This window comes from Caenorhabditis briggsae (genome assembly GCF_000004555.2).
Source record: "Caenorhabditis briggsae complete genome, chrII, whole genome shotgun sequence".
NCBI classification, from domain to species: Eukaryota; Metazoa; Nematoda; class Chromadorea; order Rhabditida; family Rhabditidae; genus Caenorhabditis; species Caenorhabditis briggsae.
The window spans coordinates 14,278,266-14,304,153 of record NC_013486.2 but is presented as its reverse complement, the minus strand read 5'-3'; the positions used below and the strand labels follow the sequence as shown (position 1 = coordinate 14,304,153).

At 38.3% G+C, this 25,888-nt stretch overlaps 9 protein-coding genes and 2 non-coding genes across 11 annotated transcripts; 6 read left to right on the top strand and 5 right to left on the bottom strand.

The window, feature by feature from the left end:
• Window positions 1-59: 59 nt before the first annotated feature.
• Window positions 60-293, top strand: CBG10322 (the record flags this gene model as incomplete). The annotated part of the gene is made up of 1 exon (XM_002631986.1): window positions 60-293. One exon carries the CDS (start codon window positions 60-62, stop codon window positions 291-293), a length of 234 nt encoding a protein of 77 aa, XP_002632032.1.
• A 1,057-nt stretch (window positions 294-1,350) lies between these two features.
• On the bottom strand, window positions 1,351-1,584 carry CBG10323 (the record flags this gene model as incomplete). The annotated part of the gene is made up of 1 exon (XM_002631987.1): window positions 1,351-1,584. One exon carries the CDS (start codon window positions 1,582-1,584, stop codon window positions 1,351-1,353), a length of 234 nt encoding a protein of 77 aa, XP_002632033.1.
• Window positions 1,585-3,224: 1,640 nt separating this feature from the next.
• CBG10324 lies at window positions 3,225-3,458 on the bottom strand (the record flags this gene model as incomplete). The annotated part of the gene is made up of 1 exon (XM_002631988.1): window positions 3,225-3,458. One exon carries the CDS (start codon window positions 3,456-3,458, stop codon window positions 3,225-3,227), a length of 234 nt encoding a protein of 77 aa, XP_002632034.1.
• Window positions 3,459-5,055: 1,597 nt separating this feature from the next.
• CBG10325 lies at window positions 5,056-5,271 on the top strand (the record flags this gene model as incomplete). The annotated part of the gene is made up of 1 exon (XM_002631989.1): window positions 5,056-5,271. One exon carries the CDS (start codon window positions 5,056-5,058, stop codon window positions 5,269-5,271), a length of 216 nt encoding a protein of 71 aa, XP_002632035.1.
• Window positions 5,272-6,362: 1,091 nt separating this feature from the next.
• On the top strand, window positions 6,363-7,145 carry CBG10326 (the record flags this gene model as incomplete). Its single annotated transcript, XM_002631990.1, has 2 exons — window positions 6,363-6,656; window positions 6,702-7,145. The coding sequence occupies 2 exons, from the start codon at window positions 6,363-6,365 to the stop codon at window positions 7,143-7,145; spliced, it is 738 nt and encodes a 245-aa protein (XP_002632036.1).
• Window positions 7,146-7,820: 675 nt separating this feature from the next.
• CBG10327 lies at window positions 7,821-8,457 on the top strand (the record flags this gene model as incomplete). Its single annotated transcript, XM_002631991.1, has 2 exons — window positions 7,821-7,970; window positions 8,014-8,457. 2 exons carry the CDS (start codon window positions 7,821-7,823, stop codon window positions 8,455-8,457), a joined length of 594 nt encoding a protein of 197 aa, XP_002632037.1.
• Window positions 8,458-10,882: 2,425 nt separating this feature from the next.
• On the top strand, window positions 10,883-16,833 carry CBG10328 (the record flags this gene model as incomplete). Its single annotated transcript, XM_002631992.1, has 5 exons — window positions 10,883-11,047; window positions 13,802-14,164; window positions 15,177-15,410; window positions 16,294-16,578; window positions 16,627-16,833. The coding sequence occupies 5 exons, from the start codon at window positions 10,883-10,885 to the stop codon at window positions 16,831-16,833; spliced, it is 1,254 nt and encodes a 417-aa protein (XP_002632038.1).
• A 73-nt stretch (window positions 16,834-16,906) lies between these two features.
• CBG28181 lies at window positions 16,907-16,978 on the bottom strand. Its single transcript has one exon. It is a non-coding gene (tRNA).
• A 2,820-nt stretch (window positions 16,979-19,798) lies between these two features.
• Window positions 19,799-19,918, top strand: CBG28622. The gene is made up of 2 exons: window positions 19,799-19,837; window positions 19,872-19,918. It is a non-coding gene (tRNA).
• Window positions 19,919-19,998: 80 nt separating this feature from the next.
• Window positions 19,999-22,394, bottom strand: Cbr-nhr-234 (the record flags this gene model as incomplete). The annotated part of the gene is made up of 5 exons (XM_045243027.1): window positions 19,999-20,067; window positions 20,119-20,598; window positions 20,648-20,931; window positions 21,939-22,157; window positions 22,364-22,394. 5 exons carry the CDS (start codon window positions 22,392-22,394, stop codon window positions 19,999-20,001), a joined length of 1,083 nt encoding a protein of 360 aa, XP_045094218.1.
• Window positions 22,395-23,179: 785 nt separating this feature from the next.
• Window positions 23,180-23,534, bottom strand: CBG10330 (the record flags this gene model as incomplete). Its single annotated transcript, XM_002631994.1, has 3 exons — window positions 23,180-23,257; window positions 23,310-23,367; window positions 23,413-23,534. 3 exons carry the CDS (start codon window positions 23,532-23,534, stop codon window positions 23,180-23,182), a joined length of 258 nt encoding a protein of 85 aa, XP_002632040.1.
• Between the last annotated feature and the right edge of the window lie 2,354 nt (window positions 23,535-25,888).

Here is a 25,888-nt window from a genome sequence, read left to right as displayed (position 1 = left end):
TACCTGTGACTGTTCTTCAGTCATCAAGGAACACTTTCCTCTGCTACTGAAAACTAAAAATGTTCAAGAACATCTTCTCCCTCTCCTTCTTCGTCCTCTTCGCCCTATTCTTGTCCTCTACCGTATCCGCTGGCCTCATCAACCGAGTCAAGCGTCAAAACTACTATGGTCAACCTGGCGTCGTCAATAACCTGGTCTCGGATCCATTGATTGGAGGATCCACGTCTCTTGGATGGGCTCAAGTTCCACATGTCGCCAGTCCAATGTTCTCGCCAGTGTTTGGAAGAAAATAATCGCCTTTTGTGTAATTGTTCTAGTTCCCGAGTGATAATTATTGATCTCTATGTCTTTTTTTATTTCTGTAAATAAATCAGTTTGATAAAAGCTAAATTTTGCATCTCGAATTTTTCAGGAAACCGTTTTCTGGTCCACCTACATCCATATCAATCCATCAAGGTCTTTCCGGTCCATCTATGTCCATCTAGAGTCGTACAGACCCATCTAGACCTGTCCAGGTCTGTCCAGCTGGATCTAGTGGGGGCCCTTCGAGGGTTTTTAGGTCCATCTAGGTCATCCTAAAACTCCTAGACTTTTTTTTTCATTTTCTGTTTTGTGATGCTCCTTCTAATACCCCTCTTTTCCTTATCATATGGACATCATGTGTAGTATAATCAAATGTTCAGTCTCTCTTATTTTTCATGTAGATCACAATCAAGACAGCATGACTGACTTGGCGTCTGGCCAGCCCAGTCAGGACGTTAAAGTCACTTTTGCAAGATTTTTAGAAGCGGCCCACGAGCGGCTCAGCTGTAACCGCATCCGGCTGTGGTATCGTTTTCTTTTCGAGTCAATTTACCTCGCTTCCTATAAGAGATATCGGAAAGTGATCAACTGATAAAATTTTGGTGATTTTATGGTGAATAATTTCTTACAATTAGTTAAGCGGTTTTCGATATCTCTTATAGGAAACGGGATAAAATAGATCAAAGTTTCTGGGTTCCCTTCTACCGTATTTGCTTGAATAGACCCTATGTGTGTGCTTTGAGCTTAATTGTCTCACTTCATGTGCGAGATTTCAAAAAGTGGTCAACTGATGAAATGTTTATCATGTTATCAAAATTATTTTATTAGTTAAAAGTTATTCAATAGCTCTTACAGGAACCGTGATAATTTTGAACAAAGTGAATAGATTCGGGTTTGACCATTGTGGCCCATTTTTAAATGATTTTTAGATTTTTATAAAATTTTCTAAACTTTTAAAACTACTATTTCCTTTTGTAAAATAGTTTATGTCATAAAATTCAAGAGATCGAAAAAAAATAGAGATGAGCAATTATTTAAAAAATCCGATTATTTTCTACCAAACACTGGCGAGAACATTGGACTGTAGACATGTGGAACTTGAGCCCATCCGAGTGACGTGGATCCTCCGACTAATGGATCCGAGGCCATGTTGTTGACGACGCCAGGCTGTCCCCAGTAGTTTTGACGTTTGACTCGGTTGATGAGGCCAGCAGATACGGTAGAAGACAAGAATAGGGCGAAGAGGGCGAGGAAGGAAAGGGAGAAGATGTTCTTGAACATTTTTGGAATCTTGGAATCTCAAAACCTGATAGGTTGATGGTTTGGATACGGTTTAGACGGTCTTCTTATACTCTAGCTAGGCTCCTTTGCCTTCAAAGTGGGCGGGGCTTCAGAGGGTGGACACTATCTCTTCCTTTTGTGATCTGTAGACCTTCATGAAACAAAGATTGTAATAAAAGTGTATAGTTTGCAAATCAAAATAAACAAAATTTCAGCAACTACTTCCCATAGACAGGCGCGAACTGTGGAGAATTGTGTCTTCCCACTTGGGGCCATCCCGAAAAATTGAATTATTTTTTATCAATAGAGCGCGCTTACCTGATCAGAACTCATAATGGTTGGCCGGTGCAACCCAGAAGTTATCATACTCTTTCTAGAAATCTCTCTAGGAATTGTAGTAACCTCGTCATTTACTGCATTTGTCATCATTTGCATTTTGTAGCTTCTTTTCGTTATCACAGACCACCGTCATCTCATTTCCTTACCACAGACAAGTGCCTACGTGAGTTTCGCAAGATATATTTTTCTTGGAAATTGAGACGTTCTAGGGGTGATGATGATAATGAAAATGAGGAGGTGAAGGATCAGAATGTTGAGGGGGGGGGGGCAAGTTTCGGATATATGACTCGAATCAGATGATTTGTTGTATGGAATGTGGATCTGGATAAGAATAAGAATCATGTGGAAGACATGAGGAACTGTTTACAGGGAAGCAAGATTTTGCACCCAAAATTTAGATTTTCAGATTTCTTGCAGGATTTTCAGGTTTCTATTTGTTGCTTAAAATAGGCCGCGCAAAAAATGTTGTCCTCATAATTCAGAAGCTCTTAAAAGGTTTGAATTTGTGAACAAAATAATAGTGGAACCTCGGCTCTACCAGCTACATGATCGCAAACTCTAACTACGACTTCCCAACATGTCATCTTTGAACCCGTATATCTCATTTCCTGTAAAAGATATCTAGAAGTGATCAACAGATAAAATGTTCATAATATTATCATTAATATTTTACTAGTTGACTAATTTTCGATATCTTTCATACAAGCCGAGATAAATTGGCTAAAGTTGAAAGCTAGGAGTTCACGAAACTTCCAGAACCTTCTACAAGACATATGAAAGATTTTTTGAGTTTTCCCTGAACCGTGTCTCTCAAATTTGATTCATTTTTTTTGTCTAGTGTGACCGACTTTTTTCCAATTCGATTCAAAAATATCATTATATTTTTCTCTATTATGTTCCTTTCTTTTTTAGGGGTCCAACTAGCAAGAGGCTGTCTAGTTTGTGTTTTTTATTGGGTCAACTTTAAGCACATAAATCTCATTTCCTGTAAAAGAAATAAAAAAGTAGTCAATTGATAAAATGTTGCTGTTATGTTGTTAAACATTTTATCAGTTGACCACTTTTTGATATCTTTCACGAGAATCGAGATGGTTGAGCTTAAAATTGACAGGTTTTGGGAGGGCTTCTTACGGCAAGTTGCATCCTTCTTTATTGGTCCAATTTTCTCGTCAACCTCTCTAATTTTCAGAACTTCTATATATTCAAATTGTTTATTCATGTACATATACTTTGAAAACAAAACAAATCATATAGAGATCAAAAAGATAATACTATCCGGTCATCCAGTCATTCGAAGGCAATTATTTTCTTCCAAACACTGGCGAGAACATTGGACTGTAGACATGTGGCACTTGAGCCCATCCAAGAGACGTTGGTCCTCCAGCCATGTTATCAGTGACCATGTTGTTGACGACGCCAGGCTGTCCCCAGTAGTTTTGACGTTTGACTCGGTTGATGAGGCCAGCGGATACGGTAGAAGACAGGAATAGAGCTAAGATGACGAGGGAGGAGAGGGAGAAGAGGTTCTTGAACATTTTTAGCTGATAAGAGAGCAAACAGAACTTTGCAGATGGTTTAGATAGCATTATCAGTGTCTTTTATACTCCTCGCCTCCCCTGTTATCAGTTCCCAATGGGCGGAGCCTCAATTCCCTGGTCATTATCAGCTTATCACCTATCACACAATGCCTATTTCACAAGGGGGGCGGTAACCATCTGCTATCAGTTGTTTGTGATAATGCCTTGCTTTTTATCAGTTTTTGGTCTATCAACTATGCGTCGATTCTTATCACCTGTGATAAACTAAACCCTCTCTGATTCAATGTCGTCATGAGGTGACAATGGGGACTTGGTGATAAGAGGGAAAAGGGCTGATACGGAAACTGATAATGATAGTAAAATTGGGCAAATTTGGGAAATGCAAAATGTAAAACTGATAAGAACAATAAAATCGGAAAATTCTATAGTTTGGAAACATACAACGGAAAGTTGGAGGTCGAAAAAATCGAAAATTGGAAATTCGGCCTCTCCAGATGTTTCCTAGACCAGGTATTCGAATTTTCGGCTTTTCAGGAAGGTGTCCTAGCTGCTCTTCACCTAAATTTTGAAATTTTCAGTATCTCTGGACCCCTCGGACCCATTTTTCCAGTCATAGAACCCGAGGATCTTTCCATTGACTCTGTGCCCATCTCAGGTTGAGAACATCTTCCTGGACCCCTCCTGGCTCTTGAAATCCTCCTTCTAGACGCTCTGGGGTATACCCCGACCCCTTATGTCCCCTTGTCTAGTTTGTGACTGAACGGTTTCAATTTTTCTTCAATTTCTCACGTATGCACTCAGATCTCAAAGATTGTGAATGGAATTGGATGATGATAGACACTTTTTGAGATGATGACAATTCAAACTGTATACAAATTTGAAGGACTAGAATCACGTATGGTTTACAAGGAGTACTAGGGGGTGCGACGTCATAGGAAAGTGTTCGGGAAGAATTTTGGGGTACAGGAGTCAAAATTATAGTTCTTCCTGGTCTTATGGGATTCTATGTGCAGTTTTAAGACGCTATGCTGAGACGCTATGATGTCCTGATGCTCACTAGCTCATTCTAAAACTCAGGTTCAAAAAGTTCCTTTGTTCAAAATTTCAGTTTTCCCGCCAAAATTTTTCAAATTTTGAGAAAAGTTTGATCCTGAAAATGCCTTCTACAGTTTGTTTATGAAAGTGATCTCTGCAAAATTATCATTCGATCTGATCAGGTCATTTTTTATAATTCAGAGATCATAATCTTTTTCCGGTTGGGGATATTTCTGTTCTGCAAAGATGGTTTAAATGATCATGAAATCGTAAATCGTCATTTTTCGCTATCAATGGTGATAAGAAGGGGGTGATCTCTGATATATTTAGAACCAGGAATATGACGGACTCTCCTAGCCTAGAATTTTCTATAAGCTTCCAAAGTTCGGCTGAATCTAGGAACCAAAATTTTCCATGTTGTTATCATATTCCCTCTTTCCTTATCATCATAATGGTTTGATCAATGAACGCTCCTATAAGCTCCGCCCCTTTTTTCTTGAAAGATAGTATAAAAAGACACCTTTTATCTACTTTGAACCATCAACAAGTCTCGTACAACATGCTCAAGACCCTCTTCTTCATCCTTTTGGCTCTACTCCTCTTGTCTACTACAGTATCCGCTGGCATCATCTTCCGTGACCGTCGTGCGATTGAAGACTACTGGTATTCCAATGGAGTCGTGAACAACATGGTATCCGATACTCTGGCTGGAGGACCATCGACTCTTGGATGGGCTCAGGTGCCGCATCTCTACAGCCCAATGTTCTCGATTTGATAATTTCCATTTTGAGGTTCTCTATTTTGATCTCTAGCTATCTTCGATTTTTAATTCATGAATAAACTCTTACGGATATTATTATGTGTTTAGTTTTCTTGCATAGGAACCGAGATAATTGGGCTCAAATATTCAGCCGCCGACGTCAAGCTGGTGAGGGATTCCCCAGTTGATAGCGTCTAACACTTTCTAGCTGACCGTCTGTTAGTCAGAATCAAAAAATTTTCAGTGTCAATTGTCACGTAGGCATGAAACCACACATTATTCTCTTATCAGACACGAAATATACTAGGTGATGATGATAATGACGATGCTAGATAGCTTATCAAAATTTTCGAACTAGACAAAAATGGAAGGTTATGCTCGGTCACCCAAACCATCAACTTTGAGCTCAATTAACTTGATTCCTATAAAAAATATCAAAAATTGGTCAACTAATAAAATATTGGTTATATTATGATGAACATTTTGTCAATTGACAGATTTTTGAACTCTCTTATAGGAACCGAGATATATAGGCTAGAAGTTGACTGGGTTTTTAGAGCATTCACAGTAATTAGTTAATGTACTGTAGTGTTAACTTTTGTCAAGACTCATGATCTACAGTAACCTTGTTAGGTGGTGTACTGTAGATTTACGTTTATCCTGTCTCCCTACAAGAAGCTTGTAAAGATCACAGAGTACTGTAGTTTTAGATTTTTCCAGTCAAACTACAGTAATCCGTGAAATGAATTATAAATAAAACTTTGAATAAAGATGAAAGAATGGATCCAGTCTCGAATTCTATCTTATCACCCATTCAACTCGAACCATGTGAATTGCTAAATGTGATATAAACAAACAGAGTATCCCTTCCTCTTGCCCGGGACTGCTAATCTACCACTCTTTCTTCCCAGAAGACCCATCGACCGAAAATCAATAGACACATTGATCGGGACCCTTCGCACAATTACCCTTCTCCTAATACAGTCTTCGAGTCAGTCGATGTCCTGTCCACTAGGTTAGAATCGTCTCCCAATACAGTCTACGAAACCATCATTTTCCGTTTTCGTACTACCCAGGACTCCTTCTCACACCTCTATCAAGTACAAATGGCGCGCTACTCCTACTACTTCTACAACGCATATCTATGCTTCATGTACTTCATTCTCCTCATGATATTCACTCTTCATATCGGCCACCTCTTTTTTAAGCCAAATGAAACATGGGCGTGTGCTACCTTTCTGGTCCCTGTCATGGTTCGAAGTACCTATGACTGTCTGTCTAGTCAGCAAGATCGTCAGACAGCCAGATGGTTCTTATGGAATCGGTATGTGGTGGCTTTATTGCTTTTGGTAGTTAATTTTGCCTTGCCAGCTAGCAATGTAATTGAAGAGGAGTACTCGGTAAGAATTCTAGACTTTTTTAATACCAATTTCTTAAATTTCCAGATCACTCTCACCATCATCGTCGGGACATGTCTCATGATCTTTGTATTCTCCATCTACGAACATGCTGCCACAACATACCACGACTTCCGTCTCTCCTTTCCAAAGAAAGCCAAACTTAGCAGCTTTCAATTTTGCTGTCTAATTTTATTCCACATTCTTCTTGTCATTGCCTTTTTGGTGGTTTTTAGAATCACCCCCGAATACATTTCCACTTACCAAAGCTACTATAACAACCAGTTCCTTCGTATTGCTTGCCATCTCATCAACATAATGTCAATCCCTTTGAACTATTGTGCAGTTCTGGCTTGGAATTGTGAGAAACTGAATTTCAAAGGAATCCATCCGGTGACTAAAAGAAGATGGGTAGGGGTTATGAAGAAGGATAAGAAGGGAACATGGGTAGTGGATGTGGAGCCAGAGGACCATCGCATTTTTCTTGTTTGAAATTTATACTCCTCGTTTATTGTACCATGTATTTTCTTGTCATTTTTCTTAATCAATTTTATATGAACATTAAAATAAAGGTTAGACGAAGTCAATTTTGTAGTTCACTATTCCAGCTACTCCCTTCAATCTCATATATTCTGAACAAACGTTGATTCATACTGTAGATCTTGATGAGCTCTGAAAACCGCTATAAAACAGAACTAGTTCCAGGCAGCGTTATTCAAGACGCAGTCATTTGAAAATATTCAAGCTCTATATCATTTTGAAGTGCTTTTCCTGCTCTATATTGTGGCAAAGACTATAGTTAAAACTACTCAGATTGGATAAAGTTTCTAGCCTATTTTTTGCTGATAGAGAGCCCCCTAATCCTACACCTTTTTTCCCAGAAGACCCATCGACCAAAAATCAATAAACACATTCGACCGTGCCCTTTAGCACCGTCTCCTAACACAGCCTACCAGACCATCATTCTGCAATTCCATAACACTCAGGAATCCTTCTGACCTTTTTTACTCTACAAATGGGTCGATTCTTCTACTTTTTCTACAATTTCTATCTCATATCTCTCTACATCTCTTCATTATACTCATTTCACAAATCCAAACTTTCTTCCCGTTGGAACATCAAAGCAATGCTTATCATTATGCGGTTTTCATTTTCAATGCACCAATTATGATAAGAAGTTGCTATGACCTTTTGAAATCTCAAGAAGAGCGCCAGACACCGAGATGGTTCATATGGAATCGGTACTTAGTGGCTGTATTGGTTTTGGTAGTCAATTTCGGATTACCAGCTAGCAATGTATTGGAAGAGAAGTATTCGGTGAGAATTCCTTGTTTAACTAATACCAAATTCTTGATTTCAGATCATTCTGACCATCGTCATCGGATTCTGTCTGATGCTCTTTTTTTTCTCCATCTACGAACACTGTGCTTTTCAATACTACGACTTCCGTCTCTCCTTTCCCAAAGATGCCAAACTCACCAACCGCCAAATTGTTGGCCTTATCTTATTCCATATTCTTATCATCCTTTCTTTCTGTTTGATTTTTTCCATCTGCCCCAACGAATTTTCCACATATCAAAGATACCAGAACAACCACTTCATCCGCATTGCTTGCCATCTCATCAACATAATGTTAATCCCATTAAATTATTGTGCAGTTCTTGCTTGGAATTCTAAGAAGCTGAATTTCCGAGGAATCCATCCGGGGACCAAGAGAAGATGGGTGGGGGTTATGAAGAAGGATAAGAAGGGGAGATGGGTAGTGGATGTGGAGCCAGAGGACCATCGGATTTTTGTCGTTTGAAATTTTTACTCTTTTTTTATTGTACTGTGTATTTTCTAGTCATTTTGCTCATTGAATTTTATATGAACGTTATAATAAAGGTTAGAACAAGTCAATGTTCTATGTATTTCAATATTCCAGTTAAACACTTTAATGCATACTGTAGCGCTTGATGAGCTCTAGAAAACGATAGAAAACATATCTGATTATAGACAGCTGCTACACAAGACCAAGCCATTCGAAAATATTCAAGTTTCATATCATTTTGAGATCAAGGCCCTGATAATCATTTCAGATTGGCTTTCTGGTCTAACTGTCTTGGCAAATCAATCCGTCATCTCTCATGTCAGATAGGGAACCCCATAACCCAACGCCCTTTTTCCCAGAAGACCCATCGACCTAAAATCAATTGGGACCCTCAGATTAGCACCATTACCTGTCCCCCAATACATTTGACGAGACACTAAATCATCGTTCTCTGATCCCATACTACCCAGAAATTTTTCTTATTGCCCTATCCTGTAAAAATCGGTCGATTCTCCTACTATTTCTACAATGGCTATCTGTTTTTCATGTTCATCCTAGTCTCTGTGACATTTACTTATCAAATCTGTACCTTCTTTTCGGACGAGACCTCTCTAGTGTGGATTTGTGTCATTGAAATGGGCCCCGTCATCATTTGGAACATCGATGAGTTATTTTCAAAGAAGCGACAGCGCCAGACAGCTAGAAAGTTCCTATGGAATAGGTCCAGATCATTCTCTCCATCATCATCGGATTATGTCATTTGCTCTTTTTAATCTCCATATTCGAACATTCCGCTACTACATACCACCATTTCCGTCTCTCCTTTCCCAAAAATGCCAAACTCACCAACCTCCAATTTTGCGGCCTTATCTTATTCCACGTTTTTCTAATCATTGCCTTCTTGGTGATTATCAGAATCATCCCCGAAAACAAATCCGCTTACCAAAGCTCCAATAACAACCTGTTCCTCCGTATTGGTTGTCATCTCATCAGCATAATGCCAATCCCTTTGAACTATTGTGCAGTTCTTACTTGGAATTGTGAGAAGCTGAATTTCAAAGGAATCCATCCGGGGACCAAGAGAAGATGGGCTGGGGTTATGAAGAAGGATAAGAAGGGAACATGGGTAGTTGATGTGGAGCCAAAGGACCATCGAATTTTTGTTGTTTGAAATTTGTAACCCTTTTTTATTGTACTGTAGATTTTCTGGTTCTTTGTCATAATTAAAAATCGAATAAAACATTTTTCTACTTTTAGTTGGTAAGATGCGCCGGTTAATGTACAGTGTTATCTGGTTTCCACCATCAAGTCATTGAACAGTGTTTAGTTTTGTATCCTTGTTTAGCTCATGTCTAGCCCTATGTTTTTAGACGAAAGTAATATCAAATTGTAGATTTTGATAAGTTCTACATAATGATATAAAGCATTCCTAATTGAAAGCAATTTTCGGTCCAGAAAAAATGATTCGAAAAATCCGAGATACCGTAAATGCTCTAACGGAGTGCCCACTGAACTTTTAACTTTGAAATTATATATCTCGATTCCTATCAAAGATATCAAAATTTTGTCAACTAATAAAATATTTTTGATATTATCACCAATATTTTATCAGTTTAAACATTTTTGATATCTCCCACAGGAACCGAGATAATTGAGCTCAAAGTGTAGAGTGAGCTTTTATTAGATCAACTACGGTACCTAATTTTACGCTGATGTTGGTCCGGGACCTGTAATTCAAAAGTAGTGGAGTTATGTATCATTTTGCAGAGCTTTTCATGTTCTACATTGTGATCTGTATTATAGCTAGAATTAATCAGATTGAAGATAGTTATCATCTAAATAGTCAAGTTTGAGCTAAATTATCTCGGTTCCTGTGAGAGATATTAAAAATGTGTCAATTGATAAAATATTAGTGATAATGTGGTTAAGGAATGGCATTCTGCTCGTTTGAACTTAGCGCCAAATCAAATGCCGTGCGTCTTTAGGACTTCAAATTGTGGACAGTATTGATTTAAGAGATTGGCATCCCCTCATTTAGATACGCAATACCAAGGTACTGACGACCATCCCTCAGTCTTTCCCTAATCCCTCAGTCCTTCCCAGAAGAATTATTCCCATTGAAAACGACCTACTCGGCTGGAAAATCGATGAACCCTCCCTGGTCCACCTCACCTCTCCATTAAACCCAGAAAAACCGAAAAATCAATAGATCCTTTCTCTTCCACCTCATTCAGTTGCATCCAATAGATTCTAACATTTCCAATAGATGTACTACGACCTATCCTACTGCTTCTACTACCTCTATCTCACCATACTCTTCATATACTGCTTACTCGTCTACGGGATTCAAATCCATTTTCTCTTCCCCGCTCCCAAATGGTCTTTTTCACCATTGGCTCTTTTTGTGGCTGCTATACCAATGGTTCTGTCGGGACCTGTTCGACGTTACTTTGATTTCGGAATAGAAAGACAGACAGCCAAAGGATTTCTATATCATCGAATTGCGTTGCCTGCATTGGTATTGGGGTATAACATTGCGCTGCCCATCAACAATGCCATTGGAATGGCTGGATTTGAAACTAGTGTGAGTTTTCAGCGATTTACCGTATTCCCTCTAATAGAAGTTTCCAAAATCGTCAACTTTGAGCTCAATTATCGCGATTCCTGTGACAGATATAAAAAATTTGTCAACTGATACAATGTTTATCATATCATCTCCGAAATTTTATCTATTCACACATTATTGATATCTTCCACAGAAAGTGAAATAATTCAGCTCCAGTAGACGGCCTGGGCGAGCTTCCATTAGAGTAAGTATGGTCTATTAGAGTAAGTACTAAAAATGGAAATCTAGGTCATGACCTAAAAATGGAAATCTAAGTCATGACCTAAAAATGAAAATCTAGGTCATGACCTAAAAATAGAAATCTATGTCATGACATAAAAATGAAAATCTAGGCTATGACCTAAAAATGAAAATCTAGACCATGACCTAAAAATGGAAATCTAGGTCATGACCAAAAAATGAAAATCTAGGTCATGACCTAAAAACCAAAATTTTCAAAAAAAAAAATTGCCGCGCAAACGCGATCCGCTGAACAAAACACTTATTTTCAGCTCGCCGTCACAATCTTCATCGGAATCTGTCTCATGTACTTCATCATCTCCATTATCGAACATGGAGCCTTTGTATACGACGAATTCTATTTCACATACCCCAAAAATACACCCGGTTTGACTGAAAATCAAATCATAATTCTTCTTATTTTCCATGCCATAATCTCCCTTTCCTTTTTCATTTTTTCCCAATTTTTTAACCCAATTTTTCTTGTCGACCCTTTGAGAATCCAAAACTTTCAAATACTACGATTCGCCTGCCAAATCCTAAACGTCATTTCTATTCCTGTGACCTATCAAGGTGTTTTCGCTTGGAATTGTGAAAAACTCGAGTTCATTGGATTGCATTTGCAGACTTATAGATTGTGGACAGGGGCGGTCAAAAAGGATGCGGAGGGAAATTGGGAAACTGATGTTGAGCCTGAGGATCATCGAGTCTTTGTTTTGTAATTTTCGTAATTTTTTTTTGGCTAGTTTTCTTTTTCAATAAACAATTTGACAACAGTTTTACAGTAGTCTGTCAGAATTTTTTAGATGGAAATGTTGCAGAGAGAAGGTTCTAGAGATCGACGCAAACTACTTCGATCCCCCAATTGATATTGTGATCGCCATTTCCAAATGTGGTTTCGAATCGAGACGGGTCGACCATAAGGATTTCTGAGTAGTACTGAACCAAATAACTATGGTTTAATGTCGACTGTATTGGGAGAGGGGTAACGTGGCTAATAGGAGGGTCCCGATTGATGTGTCTATTGATTTTAGGTCGATGAGTCTTCTGGGAAGAGGGGTGTAGGATTAGCATCTAATAAGGTTCCCACCCTGTCATCATAGATGACGGATTGTTTCGTCAACAGAACCAGGCTAGAAACTCAATCCAACATGATCATGTTCAATTAGGGTCTTGATCAAAATATAGAGCTTGATAAGCTTTCCAAAATTATATATAGCTTGAAAATTTTCTATAAAGTTAGCTATGCTTTTCTTCATTTTATAGAGCTGATGAAGACCTACAGTATGCATTAAAGTACTTTCAAAAAATATGAATCAGATTTGACTTTCTTTTCATTCTCAGCACTGGGTGATAAGAGAGAAAAACATGGTTCATATCCAATTACAATTAAAATCCAGAAAAATTTCTGATATCGATTTCTGGGTCTAATAAGCCACGAAGCGGGTTTGCTAAATGCCCACGTTGAGCTCAATTATCTCGGTTCCTAGGAGAAATATCTGAAATCTGTCAACTGGTTAAATATTTATCATAACCAGCCTGTTTGCCGCGCCTCCGGCACTTCAAACAGTTGGCTGGTGCGCCTTCGTCGCTTCGCTCCTATGATTGTTTTTTTTTTGTTTTTGAAGAAAATTTCCAAACAATTTTTAATCCAATTAACGAGATAAAAATCCATCAAATGTCTTATTTTTTTCAGATTTGCCGAAAATAAAACCAGGGCGGGATAAAAATTTCCAAAAGTTTTCCTCGTGGAAATTGACTTTTTGTTCCTTGCCACGTATGCTTTTTTAGGTTACAATCTTGAATCTTATCAAAGTTATTTTCATTATTATTTCAAAAATTGAACTAATAATCGCCCAGTTCCGTTAGATGACCGACGAGGGCATTCTAAGTCAACCATACTACCATGGCCTTCTGCCGAGAGAGGACATTTTGGTGAGGAATTTTTTTTCATACTGGAAATTCGAATTTTTCAAAAAATGTTTGAAAAATGTTAGCCAAAACAAGTGAGAGAGACGCAGAGAAACGAGACACACTTATTTCTCTGCGTCTCTTCTCGCAACTTTAAAGGCGCATATCTCAAAAACTACGGTAGCTAGAGAAAAGTGGTCAGCCAGCCAACAATGTAAAATTTCACATGTTTCACTAGTTGACCACTTTTTTCTAGCTACTGTAGTTTTGGAGATATGCGCCTTTAAAGTTTATGAAGCGTTTTTTTGGGTTTTTCGCTGAAAGTGAGGATTTCCTAAACTTCAAAAGCGCATATCGCGAAAACTGCAATAGCTAGAAACAAGTGGTCAACTAGTGAAACATGTGAAATTTTATGCTGAGCAATTTTGTAATTGACTACAATTTGATAACTACAGTAGTTTGGGAGGTATGCGCTTTTGAAGTTTTGGCGGAAAATGAGTAGGATTGTCTGGCAAAAAAATGCATCCGTTCGGTACCAAAAAGCTCAAATTAAACGAAATTTTTTAAAAATATTTTTTCCAGGAAATGCTCCATAAACCCGGCGATTTCCTTGTCCGCACCTCGGAACCAATCAAAGGCCAGCCCCGTCAGTTCATTCTCTCCGCAATCGGATCCGGTCAATCCTCACTCAACCACTTTGTGATTCGTGAATCCGAGAACAAAAAGGTGTTTGTGGATCAACGTGGATTCAGCACAATCATCGAATTGGTCAATCATTATGTCAGCCAAAAAGATCCAATTTTCACCAAGGATCAAAAAGTCAAAGTCGTTCTGAAGAATGCTGTGGAACGTCAGAAATGGGAGTTGCAGCACGAAGACGTACAATTGACCAAGAAGCTGGGAGAAGGGGCGTTTGGAGAGGTCTGGAAGGGAAAACTGCTGAAAGTGAATGACGCCAAAGGGGACCAGTGTTGGTGGCAGTGAAGACGGCTAAGCTGGAAGCGATGAATAAGGAACAGATTAAGGAGATTATGAGAGAGGCGAGATTGATGAGAAATTTGGATGTGGGTTTTAAAGTCAAATTTTCACGGTTCCTATGAGAGATATCAACAATGATTGAACTTTATTAGTTGGCTCATTCTTGATATCTCTGATAAGGACCGAGATAATTAGACTCAGTGCAAAAAGCGGTTTTTGGTGCTTGTTAGATTTTGTAAACGTTAAATGTGGGGGGACAGGAGATTTTACGGGGGATTTTTGGGGCCAGAGTATGCATTCTACCGTGACGGTGTACAACGCTTAATGTCACTCTGCGTACAGCTGTCGTCCTCGCCTTTATGTATGCAATCGGGTGACCGCTTCCTCTTTGCCCGTGTAGCTCAGTCGGTAGCGGCGCCGCACCCTCAATCCTCGTCCCACACGTTCAACTCCTCGAGAGGCATATTTAAACGAAATTTCGAGAACATTATTTTTTTCATGTCCCCCCACCTTTAAGCTCAAAAACATTGGTGATATCGTGACTAACATTTTATCAGTTCGCAGAATTTTTATATCTTTCATAGAAACCAAGATAAGGGAACTCGAAGCGCATGTAACGATTTTGGGAGCCTTTTAGATTGTTCAAATTTTAAGACTATTTATCTCGGTTCCTATAAGAGATATCAAAAAACTGTCAACTGGTAAAATATTTGCCATAACATCAATAACATTTTCCAATTTACAAAATTTTCATATATCTTACAGGAACCTAGATAATTGAGCTCAAAGTGCAAGTTTTTGGAACTTTTCTGATTTTCCAAACTTGAAGCTTAATTATCTCGGTTCGTTCGATAAATATCAAAAAAATTTTAACTGATAAAATGTTTTTCATATTATCAGCAACATTTGATCAGTTGGCAGGTTTTCAATATCTCCAAAAGGAGCCAAGATAATTGAGCTTGAAAATTTGCATTTCCAGCACATCAACGTTGTCAAGTTCTACGGAGTGGCAGCGGGTACCGAACCCCTCTACGTGATCATGGAGTTGGCTGACGGTGGAGCTCTCGATTCTGCACTATCCAAACAGAATTTTCCAATGATCAAGAAATACGAGATGATCTACCAAGCCGCCTGTGGATTGGCCTACATTCATGAGAAGGAACTGATGCATCGTGACGTGGCAGCGAGAAATTGTCTGTATGGTGGAGGACAGGTAGGTCTAGGGTCTAGGAATTCAAAAATAGATTTTTAGACTTCTAATAGCAGGATTTCTCTTTTTTGATTTTTTCGAAAACTTGGAATTTGAAGGGAGTTATGACTCTTCAAACACTTTTTTCATAAAATTGTTTTATAAATTTTAAAGGCATATCTCAAAAACTACAATAGCTATTAGAAATCGGTTAACTACAAAATTGCTCAGCATAAAAATTTACATAGTTTTTTAATTGACTACTTTTTTTCACTACAGTAGTTTTTGAGATATGCGCCTTTAAAGTTTATGAAGCGTTTTTTTTGGGTTTTTCGCTGAAAGTGAGGATTTCCTAAACTTCAAAAGCGCATATCGCAAAAACTGCAATAGCTAGAAACAAGTGGTCAACTAGTGAAATATATGAAATTTTATGCTGAGCAATTTTGTAATTGACTACAATTTGATAACTACAGTAGTTTTGGAGGTATGCACTTTTGAAGTTTTGGCGGGGTTTAGGAAATTTCCACTTCTACAAAAAAAAGTTTGATTACTTTAAAGGCGCATATCTCCAAAACTATTGTAGCTATCAAAAAGTAGTCAACTACAAAGTTGCGAAACATGAAATTTTACGTTTTTCACCAATTTACCACTTTTCTATAGCTACCGTAGTTTTTTTGATATGCGCCTTTAAAGTTTTCAAGAGAGTCCCATGGATGTCATAAAGTTCATCGTGCTACTTTGATCCTATATATCTCTCGTTCTAGAATAGATAACAAAATTTTGTCAACTAACAAATTCTTCAAAATTTCATTTTAGATTTATTTATCAGTTGATTATTTTATCAGTTGATAACTTTTGAATATCTCTCTTAGCAAGCGAGATGATTGGGGTTAAACTATTTTTCTAGGTCAAAATCGCGGATTTCGGGCTAACGCGTCCAGGAATTCTGTACAAAATGGACCTTACTAAAAAGGTCCCGATTCGTTGGCTGCCTCCAGAAACCATTCAACACGGTCTCTACACACCACAAACCGACGTCTTCGCATTCGGAATCATGGCTTGGGAGATTATTGAAAATGGCAAGGAACCGTATCCAGGAATGAAAGTGCTCGAGGTGGCGTTGAAAGTCTGTCAAGGGTACCGTATGAATTTCAACAAAGATGTCGATCGTGACTTCGAACACTATATCAAAGTTAGAAGTTGTTACTGTAGTTGGGTTACTGTAGTTGAATTATTTCAGGATAATTGTTGGCCCGAATCTTGGGAGAAACGGCCTATTATGAAGGACGTCGTGAAATTCATGAAGGAATTCGTCAAGAAACAAGGCGGAGATACGGGACCTGAACCTCAGGGGGTCATGAAAAAGATTGGCAATAAGCTGAAGAAAAACTCAAAGGAAAAACGTTCGTCGATGAGCCCAACCACCACGGCCACTGCACGTCTCTAACTTTTAATGCTTTTTTGTCATAGATAGTTCCAGAATGAAGTTTTTTGTAAAAGCAAACTTTGAAAAAAAAATCTGGAGGTATGGGGAATCGAACCCCAGACTTCTCGCATGCAAAGCGAGCGCTCTACCCCTGAGCTATACCCCCACACGGCGTATACGGAGTGGTTTGGCGTCAAGGAAGGAGTGGGAACGGAGAGGAAGAGGAGAGGGGGAGGGAGGGAGAAGCCGAAGTGTGATACACACAAAAAGGGGAGGAAGACACGCTTTTGGGTTTTCTTATTTATCTCGATTCCTATTGATTGTACAAAAAAGTCAAATTAACAATTTTTATTAGCTACTGTAGTTTTTGATATATACACCTTTAAAGTCCCAAAAAGCGCATCTTGCGTTTTTAAACCTAATTATCTCGCGTTGTAAGAAAGATAACAATATTTTGTCAACTAATGAATTGTTGAAAATTTCATTTCACACATTTTAATAGTTGACAAATTTTTGATATCGTTTTTAGGAAGCGAGATAATTTAGCTCAAAGGAAAGGTCCCTCATGAAGGTCCCTTTTTCCGCTACTTCTGAATGTTTGACTTTAGAAACATTAGGCTTATCTGATTTTGATTTGTGTCTGTGAATTCGGAATTTTGAATTGTCTGGAGATTTTATCTTGACGTTCTTCTTCTTCACTAAAATCACCAAACATCGTCTTTCTTAAATCGGAAATCGTTTTTTTTTCTAATTTGAAGCCGCATGAGCCAAAAAAGTGTGCCTTTCAGAAATCGGCAAATAACTGAAAAACTAGAAGCTTTAGAAAAATTCTGTAAATGCTTTTTTCAATCTAGGTCTGTTTTACACCCTCCAAAATTTTCAAAGTGATCGGAAACTTGACAACCGAGCTCTGGACTCCTGAAAACGGCCAAAAATCAACTGGCCAAAAATCAATTCAAAATCATGACATCATTTTCTTACTGTATCTCTGAAGGCACATCTTTCGGTATATCTCTGAAGACACATCTTTTGGACACTGTCCTCCATTCCACGGAGTTTGTGTTCTTCCCAGTTTTTTGAAGAGATCCTAGCGGATAGGACCGAAACACATCGAACACGAGGTGATTTAGCTGTTTGAAAGGCTTAGGAATTTAAAAAAGACTCAGTTCAATCGTCAATAGACCTTAAGAGGCTCTAAATACCGTAAAACCTCTAATAGAACAACACCCGGATCGTCCACTTTGAGCCTATATATCTCATTTTCTGTGAAAGATATCAAAAAGTGGCTAACTAGTAAAATGTTGCTGATATCCTGATAAACATTTTACTAGCTAACCACTTTTTGACATCTTTCAAAAGAAGTGAGATATATAGGCTCAAAGTGGACGATCCGGGTGTCGTTCTATTAGAGGTTTTACGGTAATAGCGGTATATGGGTGAAACGGCGTTAAAAATCGGGGTACAAGGTTGATTCAATTTATCTCGCTTCCTGTAGAAGATATCAAAAAGTGCTCAACTAAAAAAATGTTTATCATAATACCAATAACATTTTATCAATTGACAAATTTTTGAAAACTTTCACAGGAACTGAGATAAATTGGCCCAAAGTTGAGGGTGACCCCGCGTTAAAAGACGATTGTTGAAGAGCCGACAGACTAATACCTTTGAGGCTATATATTTCGTTTTCTATGACAGATATGAAAAATCTGCCAACAAATAAAATGTGTATCATATTATCACAAATATTTTATTAGTTAACTATTATTTGATAGCTTCAATAGGAGCCGAGATATATGAGCTTAAAGTTGACGCTGACACGGCCTTGAAAATCGGTTGCATGTAGAGAAGTCGCCAGAACTTTGATCCAATTTATCTCGCTTCCTGTGGAAGATATTAAAAAGTGGTCAACTGACAAAATGTTTATCATAATATCAATAACATTTTATCAATTGACAGATTTTTGAAAAATTTTACCAGAACTGAAATAAATAGGTTCAAAATTAAAAGCTTATTTTTGTGTTGGGTCACAGGTTTTACGATAGTAGAACTTCAATTAGCATAATAAATGTCTTAGGTTTGCTAAAGGCATTGTGTCCATTCCTTGGCCTTTTAAGTGACCAAAAATGCCTTCACTTCTGACCTATGCGTTGGAACTGATGTATCGATCAAACATTCAGAAACAAAAATTCCTCTCTTTTCAGATTAAAATACAGATACAGACACGCTTTTCAAATAGCCCCGACGACACGAATTGTATCAGTGTCGAGATCTAGTGTCTCTTTTTACCTTATTCAGAGGATTAGCTTGTAGATAACGTCTTTGAAATCCAAATGGGTTATGTTACGGTATACAAGCTTTCAGGAAGCCAAGAAATTTTAAATTTTGAATTTCACGCGGTTTGACCTCTATTATCTCAGTTTCTATGATAGCTATCAAAAAGTTGACAACTAACAAAATGTTTGTTGGCTTGTGATCGATATTTTGTTAGTTGACAACTTTTTTGTATCTTTCAAAGGAATTGAGAAAATCGAGCTTGGACAAAGGAACGCTTTTTAAGGCAAAGCACTACTGTTAACTGAATTATCTCGTTAGCCAGAAGAAATATCAAAAAGTTGATAACTAGCAAAATATTTTTTTGAATTGTAAGAAATATTTTATTAGTTGACAATTTTTTGATATATGCTACAGTAACATTGATAATTGGTGTCAAAGTTAACATATTGGATAGCAGACGTTTAGAAGACATATGATGCTTTGGAGTAGTGGTCGCTGGTTTTAGATGGTCTGGAATAGATAGATATTCCTATTTTTAGACAAGAATATAAAGATAAATTTCCGTAGAACTTTTTACACTTCCTATTTCCATTACTCCGCCAAGTTTCCCACTACTCCTCTTATCTTTTTTTTTTCTCTCCCGCACCCTTCACTCTCCCCACCGCTCTCATCCCCTCATTCATATACGACAACCCACTCCTCTCCTCGGTGTGCACGGATGGCCGAGTGGTCTAAGGCGCCAGACTCAAGCGACAGCTTGCCTCAAGTTCGAGGTCTTACTGGGTGTTCTGGTACTCGTATGGGTGCGTGGGTTCGAATCCCACTTCGTGCAGATGTTTTGCTTTTTTTGAAAGGAATGTGTTTATTTTAAAAATAAAGCCAAAAATGTATCGTTGGAGATCAGTATGACTTTTACTCCTCCTTGAAGCGATCCTCAATTTGAAGAGTGTGATACAGCTTGAGCATGTCTTGATAGACATTCTGGAACATACAAAAATGAGTATTTTTTCTACCGCAATTTAAAAAACTCACAAAAATTGGAGCGATCAAAAGAGTTATATCTGCCATCCGTGTCGCCATGGCAAATGGTTCCAAATTCTTCACATTTTGATAGTAATTGCTCAGCGCATTGGTGATCCCCAGGTACTGCTCCCCAGCCACAATTTTCAATGTAATCGTTGAGTCCAAAATTCCAAGTTTCCAAATACAAAACGCTTTCAAAGCTGCATATTCGTAAATGTCGAGTTTCAACCGAGCCAGTTGAAAAGTGATCGTTGATTGGAAGTGGCTGATGAAGGTTGTAAGGGGGTCAGAAGAGTCCTGAGGTGCCACGTGGCACTGGCTAGAGTTGATCCATGCAGAATCCATCCAGAGACTCGCAAATGAGCAGTAACGGAAGAGGATTTCTATGTCGTTAGTTTCCAAGAGGTCAGTCCCTGGACACAAGGTACAGATGTCGGTTGCCAACGAATCCGTACGTCTTTTGGTAGTCAGGAATTGTTGATAAGAGCTCTATAAACAGGAAATCGGGGTATGCGGTAAGATATACGGTTAGCCAAACCTGAGAAATATCCGCCTGGGCATCTTGCCGACTTTCCATTGCATTCTGGACTTCTTCAACGTACCAAATGAGTAAGTTAGAGTGGTTCATGTTCAGGATAGTGCTGAAGCCAGATTCCGGGTTCTGGAGAGCTGTGGCTTCTGAGGGAGCAACTTCTTGCTGCTCTTTCTCTTTTACGGCGTACGCCGATGTGATATATCCCCTGACCACTTCTCGAATCCCGTCTTTTCTAGATTCCTGGACGTATTTTGGCATCTTATGGTCATTTCGTTTTGGTTGGACTACTGAAAATTAAGGTTTTCTTGTTGAGTTCTACATTTTTCTTTTTGTTTTGACAAAAATTCAAATATTGAACAAAGTTATGCTGGTCAACGGGGACTGTAACTATGAGCCAATTTATCTAGGTTCCTGTGAGAGTTATCAAAAATGTCTACTGATAAAAAATTTGCGATATTGTGATGAACATTTTATCAGTTGGCCATTTTTTGATATCATTCACAGGGAACGAGATAAATTGAGTCAAAGTTGATGTATCGTATTTTCTTTAATAGCAGTAGTGCACTTTGAGCTCAATTATCTCGGAAAACGCGAAACTCTATTTTTTATGATTTCTAACATTTGGATACCCATATCGGCGTAATTTAGTGAGATTCTGAATGTTTACTTCTTCTGAATTCTGAATTGAAAACTCGTCAAACTAGGTCGATATGGGTATGAAAATGTTGAAAATCGCACGAAACAAAGGGTTGACAACGTGAAAATTTCAGAAAATGGGATTCTCAAAATTTAGAAGACGTCAAAGTTTTTTCAACAATTTTTTTGAAATTTTTGAAATTTTATTTTTTTTCAGGATAATTTCAGTTATGTTAAGCTGTTTTATAGTCATTTAAAGCTGTTTTTTTGTCGTTTAAGCCATTTTTGGATGATTTCTAGTCAATTTCTTACGTTCACTTTGAGCTCAATTATCTAGGTTTATGTAAGAGATAACAAAATTGGTCAACTGATAAAACATCAATCATAATATCAATACTATTTTATCAGTTGACTACTTTTTGATATCTTTTACAGGAACTGAGATACATGGTCTCAACGTTGATATACCGTGTAGCTCTAATAGGAGCCCATCCTTTACGTCTCTATACTTTGAGCTCAACTATCTCGGTTCCTATTAGAGATATCAAAAATGTGCCAACTGATAAAATGTTTATCATAATATCAAACATATTTTATTAAAATACCACTTTTTGATATCTCTCATAGAAACCGAGATAATTAATCTACAGTAACTTACAATGCCTTTTCATCCCCACCGCCTCGCATTTATCAAATCGACAAGATCGGCAAATGAATCGAAGGTCCTGGGAAATTTGGCATTCATTTGAGTAGCGACACAAAAATCGGATGTTAAAGGAGACGGTCCGTCGGAAGAAAGACGCACAAGCCATGCAGGCAATTGTGCCAAAATGAGAGCTCGCTTTTGGTATTCCACATACAGTACAGCATTTTGGACCTGGAATTGAATTTTTTGAAGGTTCTACATTCATATGGAATGTTCCAGAATGTTCTAGATTCTTTTGGACGATTCCAGAAGGTCCTATATACATATGGATGGTTCCAGAAGGTTCTAGATTCATCTGGAGGGCTCCAGATGACTCATATGTTTATATGGAAGATTCCAGAAGGTTCTAGATTCATATGGAAGGATGAGAAACTCACTTTTTGGAAACTCCACTACGGACGGGGCCATTTTTAGAACAGATTAGACATCAATTGCCCACCATCTCACCCATTATATAGCCCCATTCTTCTCGAAAATTGCAAAAAATATTCGGAGAATGAAAAAAAAAACAGTTGCGATACAGTTTCCCCCAACACAACATGACCTAAAAGATGCAGTGGCTCGAGGAAAAAAATTGGTGAAATGAGATTTTGATCAGATTGTGACACCTTCTTCTTCGAGACAGACCGACTGTCATCTCTCAAATATTCATCAAGATGTGCTTTTAGATATTAAAGGAAAATTATAAGAAAAGAATTCATTGAATCTGGAGGGATAGGATCTGGAGAAAGGGAAAGGACGAGAAGCTGGATGAGAATACTTGTTAGATTTTCGGTCATTTTGACCATTTTCAGGAGTCCGGAGCTCGGTTGTCCAGTTTCCGATTATTTTGAAAATTTTGGAGGGTGTGAAACAGACCTACTCGGTAAATGTGGGCAACTTATTCCCCAACTCTGGGCAGCCTTTGTCCCAACTCCAGGCAACTTCTAGCATTTCATAGGTCAAACGCTGCCCAGCTTTAGGACGGCTTCTGCCCAGCGTCTGCCCACTTTTAGACAGCCAGCTCTGACCCCTCCTTTCCCGCTGTTCTGCTTCTTCAAGATTTGCTAGCTTTGCTAAACAGCATTCATTTTATTTGAGGAATTAAAAGAAGTAACAGAAAAGGGTGAAAAATCGAAAAGGAAAACAGAAAAAAGTAAAAAACTTAGAAAAAACAATTCGATCAACGCCAATTATAAGTTTATCTTTGCCTCCTAGTTATCGGTATCTTCAACTCCGAGCTTTGATTGGTACTGCTTCCATGTCAGATGAATGGAGCATTCCGATCGTTTCTGCAAAATCATGGAAGTTTAGTTTTGATGTAGAGAGTATGAGTTATCTCACCTTGCAATTTACAAGAATCCCATTCTGTTGGTCAAAGTGATAAGTTCGAAGAAGTTGCCTGGAAAAGATCTAGTTTTTATAGAAAAAGTTTCTAAAAACTCACAATGCTGCATGAATTGCATGACGAACAAGTTTGTCGGCTGACTCGTAAGAATTTCGACGTCGAACGATTTCTTTGCAAGCTTCCTCGTACGGATACGGCAATCCTTTGACAAACTGTTCCATTATATCATCTACATTAAAGGTGGGGGGTCATGAAAAAATAATGTTCTCGAAATTCTGTTTAAATATGCCCCTCGAGGAGTTGAACTTGTCGAGGCGAGTATTGAAAATGCGGCGCTGCTACCGACTGAGCCATGCGGGCGAAACTGGAGCGGGCGCCTGATTGCATACATAAAGGCGAGGACGACCGCTGTACGCAGAGTGACATTAAGCGTTGTACACCGTTACGGTAGAATGCATACTCTGGCCCCAAAAATCCCCCGTAAAATCTCCTGTCCCCCCACCTTTAAAAAACTCATTCTATTCTATGCTCACAATGGCTTCTCGTTTTTTTTTCGCTTGCCCCGATTCCACTCATCGATGACACTCATCCTCCTGTTCCTTGGTTGAAAACTGAAAAAAAGGATAAGAAATTGACAGAATGTGAAATAATTTAGAGATAATCGTAAGAAAATTAATAGAAAACGTATGAAAAATATGTTTAAAACTTATAACCGTTAAAAAATGCTGCATCATCGCAACCTTCTGAGCTTCTGCTCAGCGTCTGCCCACCAGACATGAGCGGAATTCCTTATTCCTTATTCCTTATTCCTTATTCCGGGTGTTTTTTCTATTCCTTATCCCTTATTCCTTCTTCCGGATTTTAAATGTTTCATTCCTTATTCCTTATTCCTTCTTCCGAGTTTTTTAATTTTGTTCCTTCAATTACAGGAATATCTTTCTAGGAACTACGGTTGTTCAAACTAGTGACCTTTAGCTTTAAATATACTGATGTTTTTTTAGGTCTTACTTTTTCTAATCAAAGGAAAAATAAGCTGTTTTATGAGCCAAGCCCAGACCAAAATCCTGTAGACGATCACGCTAGGTTTTCATCTAATAAACTCCTAATTATATACTTTGAGTCAAGTTATCTCGGTCCCGGTCAGAAATATCGGAAAAAAAGTCAATTGACTTTTATCAGTTGTCATATTTTTGATTTCTTTTAAAGGCACCGAGATAGTTGAGCTCAAAGTATAGAGACGTAAGGGATGGGCTTCCAATAGAGCTACACGGTATATCAACTTTGAGCCCATGTATCTCAGTTTCTGTAAAAGATATCAAAAAGTGGTCAACTGTTAAAATAGTGTTGATATTGATATTGATGTTTTATCAGTTGACAAACTTCGTTATCTCTTACATAAACCTAGATAATTGAGCTCAAAGTTGACGGTGTGGAAAGCACCCTATTAAAGTCAAAATTTGGCTCAAAAAGACGGGGAATTCTATTACAGTAACTGTCCAAACCGAATTAAAATAGATAACTCATCCTATTACAGTAACTTCCCATCTCCCGAAAAAAAGTTCGTTGTTTCAGTGAGTTACAAGTGATCACCTCTACTCGATCTAACCATCATCCCGCGCCCACTATATTTTGTTTCGGATCTCCGAGAAGAGGGGAATCCCCCCAAAACAACCATTTTATCTAGATTCCTTTTGGAACGGTTCTTCGTGAATAACATCACACTTTTATTCACGAAAACTTTATTTCGGAGATGTAATCGGTGAGGAAAAGGAGTCAAGCCCATTTCGTAGACTAGAGTGGACTTGGGAGATGAGGAAACATTTGGAATACGTGACATACAAAAAAAGTTCGAGAAGAAAATCTGGTCTTGATGAACCGGGAAGTGAATTTGAAGTCCTTGAGCTTTTGAGCTTAACTACAGTAAGCAAGTCGCTAACTTTGAGGTTACATAACTCGGTCCCCGTGAAAGATATTAAAAAATTGTCGATTGATAAAATGTTTATCATAATATCAGTAACATTTTATCAGCTGAAAAAATTTTGATATCTCTCATAGGAACCCAGATAATTGAGCTCAAAGTGTACGAGCTTCTATTGGAAGTATACCGGATATCAACTTTCAGCCCATCTCAGCAAATTTTCGGCACAGAGGGGCACAGAGGGACACAGGATCCGCATCCAAACGGCACCATGCCGCGTTGAAAGTGCCCTTGGAACACCGCACCCGTGCCCCTAGCAAGCATGTGGCGTGCCGCTACCGTGCCGCTGCCGTGCCCTTTCTTGAACCACCTGCGCATATCGTCTCTATCCATAGTTTCGAAAATGTTGCAAAAATAGCTTGTCATTCATTTTCATAAATTTTTGTACTTTTCACCGTTTTATGGCATTTGGTTTTGTTTTTCTAGGCTTTCAGGTGGAAAATCATGAAATATATTTCTGTTTAGTTTTCAGACATTGGCTGTACCAGATGTCCCGTTGGAAGAGACACCGAAGGAAAATAGGTGAGTTGAGAGATGTCCAAGTAATAATGATGTCGGAAATCTTTTCAGTTATAAAAGGCGAGAAGAGAAGTCGTC